This window comes from Phoenix dactylifera, chromosome 17, assembly GCF_009389715.1.
Source record: "Phoenix dactylifera cultivar Barhee BC4 chromosome 17, palm_55x_up_171113_PBpolish2nd_filt_p, whole genome shotgun sequence".
Lineage (NCBI taxonomy): Eukaryota > Viridiplantae > Streptophyta > Magnoliopsida > Arecales > Arecaceae > Phoenix > Phoenix dactylifera.
Window position 1 is genome coordinate 6,226,623 of NC_052408.1, and position 4,159 is coordinate 6,230,781.

The 4,159-nt window shown below is 45.4% G+C and overlaps 1 protein-coding gene across 1 annotated transcript; it reads left to right on the forward strand.

Moving 5' to 3' along the window:
* The first annotated feature begins 861 nt into the window (after positions 1 to 861).
* Positions 862 to 2,619, forward strand: LOC120104346 (EIN3-binding F-box protein 1-like). The gene has a single exon (XM_039115270.1). The coding sequence runs from the start codon at positions 862 to 864 to the stop codon at positions 2,617 to 2,619; it is 1,758 nt and encodes a 585-aa protein (XP_038971198.1).
* Positions 2,620 to 4,159: the final 1,540 nt, after the last annotated feature.

The window sequence follows — 4,159 nt, forward strand, 5'->3', positions numbered from 1 at the left end:
CTTTAGTTGCTTTTCTAAATCTGGTCACACTTAAAAATATGAACATGCCTTGATCCTGGCCATTAGTATTACATTCATACAACCAAACAAGCATCATAGCTAAAGCTCATTGCCAAAAACAGCTTTCAAAAGGTGGTGCATTACTTTAGCATGATAACATAAAAAAATGTGGACATGCTTTGAAAAGGTTGAAAAAAAAATGTTGACCAACCCAACACATGATATTTTTTGTAGATAAAATCAAAGGCAACCAGATCTGAGTTAGACTTTTTGGACCAAATTAAATCACAATTTATCACCTTCCAGATCACAATACAGTGAAAAAAATAACACCATTTGATAAAGCCTTCGAGGCCTCAGATGACGGCAAGGGAACATCCCCTGCTAGCCTAGATGAAGCCCCTCGATTAATGCCCGTTGTTGCCGTCGATACCGCTGGCACGGTCAAAAGAGTGACGTTGGGGTTCAGGGAATCCCTCTCTGCATGCTATTCCGGTATTCCCCCAGGGCTTAGATACGTTGAACGATTTAACATGTTGTCGTCGAGTGGCCAACCATAAATGGATAGAAACCGGACCAAAGTGATAGAGATGGGCGCGGGCGGCAGGTGAAGAGAACTGGGTCACCTTCACCGTCCCATGTCCCTACCTTGTTTTCGCACTCATTCCCTTCTTCCCCTCTTTAAAAATTCCAAAGGTTGGTGCGTTCATTGCTCAACCTTTGTTCCCAAATTCCCCCCCTTCCCCTGTCCAAGTTCCCCAACAACTCTCTGTGTTCCCATGTCCATATTCTTAACAGAGCTTGATGTGTCTCTCTCTCTCCGTATATGTGTGTGCTTTTGATCGCTGAAGCACTCTGGGAATGAACTGTGTGGCAGGTGAAGCAAGAGAGGTGGGGAGGAGCAACAACATGGCTCGCGGCGACGGGGGGAAGAGAGTCAGATGTGGTACAGCGGAAGAGAGCAGAGCTAGCGGGCCGGACTTTATAAACCAGCTGCCTGAAGAGTGTCTTGCCCTCATCTTTGGCTTTCTGCCTTTGCCCCGCGACCGGTGCTCGTGCGCGTTGGTGTCGAAGAAGTGGCTTCATGTGCAAGCATGTATGCGGCACTCCAAGTTGAGATCGGAGCAGGATGAGGCTTCTCTGCCGAGCAAAGAGATTTCCCGGTGCCTCGACATGGAAGAGGCTAATGACAGAAGGCTTGCTGCTATGGCAATTGGGATCCCCTACCAAGGTGTCCTAACCGAACTCGCTATCAGGGCAAGTCTTCCTCCTCTTCCCTTCTCTTCCCGTGGTGCCGATTTGACTGATTACGGCCTTACCATCATAAGCCAAGCCTGCTCCAATCTCAAATCGCTTACACTCTGGAACTGCACCAAGATAGGAAACAAAGGCGTTGCCTCGTTGGCGAATTGCTGCACTTCATTAGAAAAGTTCAGTCTTTCCAACTCCCCGTCGATCACCGACGATGGCCTTCTGCTGATAGCAAAGGGATGCCCTAATTTATCATCATTGATCCTGGACTCGTGCCCGTCCGTCGGCAACCGATGGCTGGAGGCCTTCGCGAAGCACTCCAATAAGCTAAAGTTATTCATTCTGGAGAGGTGCCCTCTCGTGAAGGATTCTGCCATTATTTCCATCCTCACCAATCTACAAGAGTTAAGAATGCTGAAAATTGGGTCCATGGAGATCGGAGATGCCGTCCTCGAGGCCGTCGGAAGGCATGCAAAGCAGGTAAGGACGTTGTACTTGGAGAAGGTCCGGGGCGTTACAGAGGAAGGCTACTGTTGGATCGGATTTAATGGAAATCTCCAGTCCCTTTCACTAAACAGTTGCATTGGTGTAACAGACAAAAGCTTTAGGAAGACATCCAATGGATGCATCTATTTGGGCCTTAAGAAGGTTGCGATTAAGAACTGCCGATCGTTGACGGACAGTGGATTGGTCGAGCTGACAAGATCAGCGAAATCACTCAAGTCCATAACTCTGGAAAATCTCGATAGGATTACGTCGAGAGGCCTGGTCGAAGCCTTGTCGAACTGCAGTCGGACGCTGAAGGAGTTATCTCTGCTGAAGTGTAATCTCATGCAGAGTGATACCCATCCTCTTCCTCAGCATTTTCCGGTGTTGAAAGCTGTGACACTGAATCAATGCCAAGGATTCGGTGAAGGTTTCCTGGTGCGGATGGGATGGGCGTGCGAGCAAGTGGAGGAGATCGGTCTGGTGCGCATGGACTCGATCACAGACGGTGGCATCCTCGGCTTTCTCTATCAACTTGGGGGCAATACCGACGTCACCAAACTGGACCTGAGCGGATGCAGGTTTGTGACCGATCGGAGCCTGCGGGCGATCGCGCAGCGGTGCCAGGAGTTGGAGGAGCTGGACCTGAGTGGGTGCAGGATTAGCGATCAGGGGGTGGAGTGGCTGGCCAGCGAGGGGCCGAGCTGGCTGCAGGCGCTGTCGCTCGCCGGCTGTGCTGCGATCACCGACAAGAGCTTGGAAGCACTGCAGACGTTGTGCGTAAGCCTGGAGAGCCTCAACGTGACGAGGTGCCCGGGGATAAGCCGGGAGGCCATCAGTTCTTTCAAGGAGGTCTGCTGCTTCTGCGACGTTAGAGGCTGAGAGAACTAGGTGTTCATATCTTTGCTGACTTCTCAGTTCGCTTGCAGACAACTCGGTTTCCGTGGAGTTAATCTTAATTGGCTCAATCAATGTTCTGACCCTCAGCAGGCTTTAGTTGAATTTTTCTTTTTTTTTATCTTTTTTTTTTTCTGAAGGTTGGAAGGATAGCTTCCCGGTCTACTGCATGTGTTTGTTTAACTTTGCATGCTGACCTGCCAAATTTTTCTGCTTGTGTCTGCTGAATCTATTTTAGTTTACCATGCATTGCATCGGTGGGGACTTCCCATTGCGTGCCTTCCCCGTTAAAGTCCGGCAACGTTAACATTTCTCTTTTTTTTTTAAAAAAAAAAAAGATAGAACACCGTGTGCCGCACACTTTCTTATGATGTTTAATCTTTATATTTCGTTTTCCGTGGGCTTTGGAACTCCTATGATGCGTTGAACGGGAGTCGGAGATTCTCCGTGATATATATTTTGCACCGCAGAAACAGTACAGCCTTGAATATTGTTGAAAAATAATTTTGCTTAAAAACTATTATATTCTTATTTGATTGAAGTATTATAAAAAAATAATCTATTAGAATGTAATTAGAAGATTGAAAAGAGCTTGCCTCAATCGAGGCATGTAATATATATTCGCCCCCTATGTGCAGATTTGCGGCGGTCTCGTCCCTAAGATACAACAATCCGGCTCAGCCTGATCCTCCTCTAACGAGCATGATCGCTGGAGAGGCTTGACCTAACCGACTCCTTCAGTTGCCCAAAAAATAAAAAAAATATAGAAAGTTGAAAGTTGAAAAATGGAAGAACTCTCTGTCTGTAGAAGAAATTCTCGAAAGACGGGAGACAGAGTACTAGTGAGAAAGAGAGATTGGATTGGATTAGGATTAATCCTAGAGGGATCTATTTATAGACTATATCCGAAAGACCGAAGAGACGCAAGACGACGTTCCAGCTGGTTGCGAGTAGGTTCTTTTCCCTTCACTACCGGAAGCGGTTCTCTCTTCTGCGGTGCTGGTCTCAACTCTTTCTCGGCTCTGTCTCTCTCTCTTCTGCTTGAATTGTGCCCGAAACCTGTCTTTTATCTCAGCTTGCCTCGAAGATACATAATATTTCAAAAACACCGTATCTTTTCAAAAACTAATGTTCTCTTTCGAAGAGTCACAACTCTTCTAAAAGATGCATATCACAGAAGGATATTTTAAGTATTTAAAACAACTAAAGGTTAGGAGCTAAGAAAAATTTATTTATTTATTTAAATTAAAAGTCCAACAATACTTCATAAAAGATTAAAATTTTTGAAAATTATAAAGTAGAATATATGGGCAAATTATATTGTACAATAGATGAGGTATTCCTTGGACTTGAACCTCACTTAGTGTTGACAGTATCTATCTGAAGGAACTATAGTGGATTAGACCTTAAACTAGATCCTTTAACTCAGACTTAATTTTACTTATCACACACACAATATGGATCAATTGGATCTTTATGCAATCAACGCCATTTAAAAGCCTTACGCTTAGTATCTTAATTTTTT

What these genes read in the sequence shown, in the direction of transcription:
- LOC120104346 (XM_039115270.1), top strand. Translation starts at nt 862, where the DNA reads ATGAACTGTGTGGCAGGTGAAGCAAGAGAGGTGGGGAGGAGCAACAAC.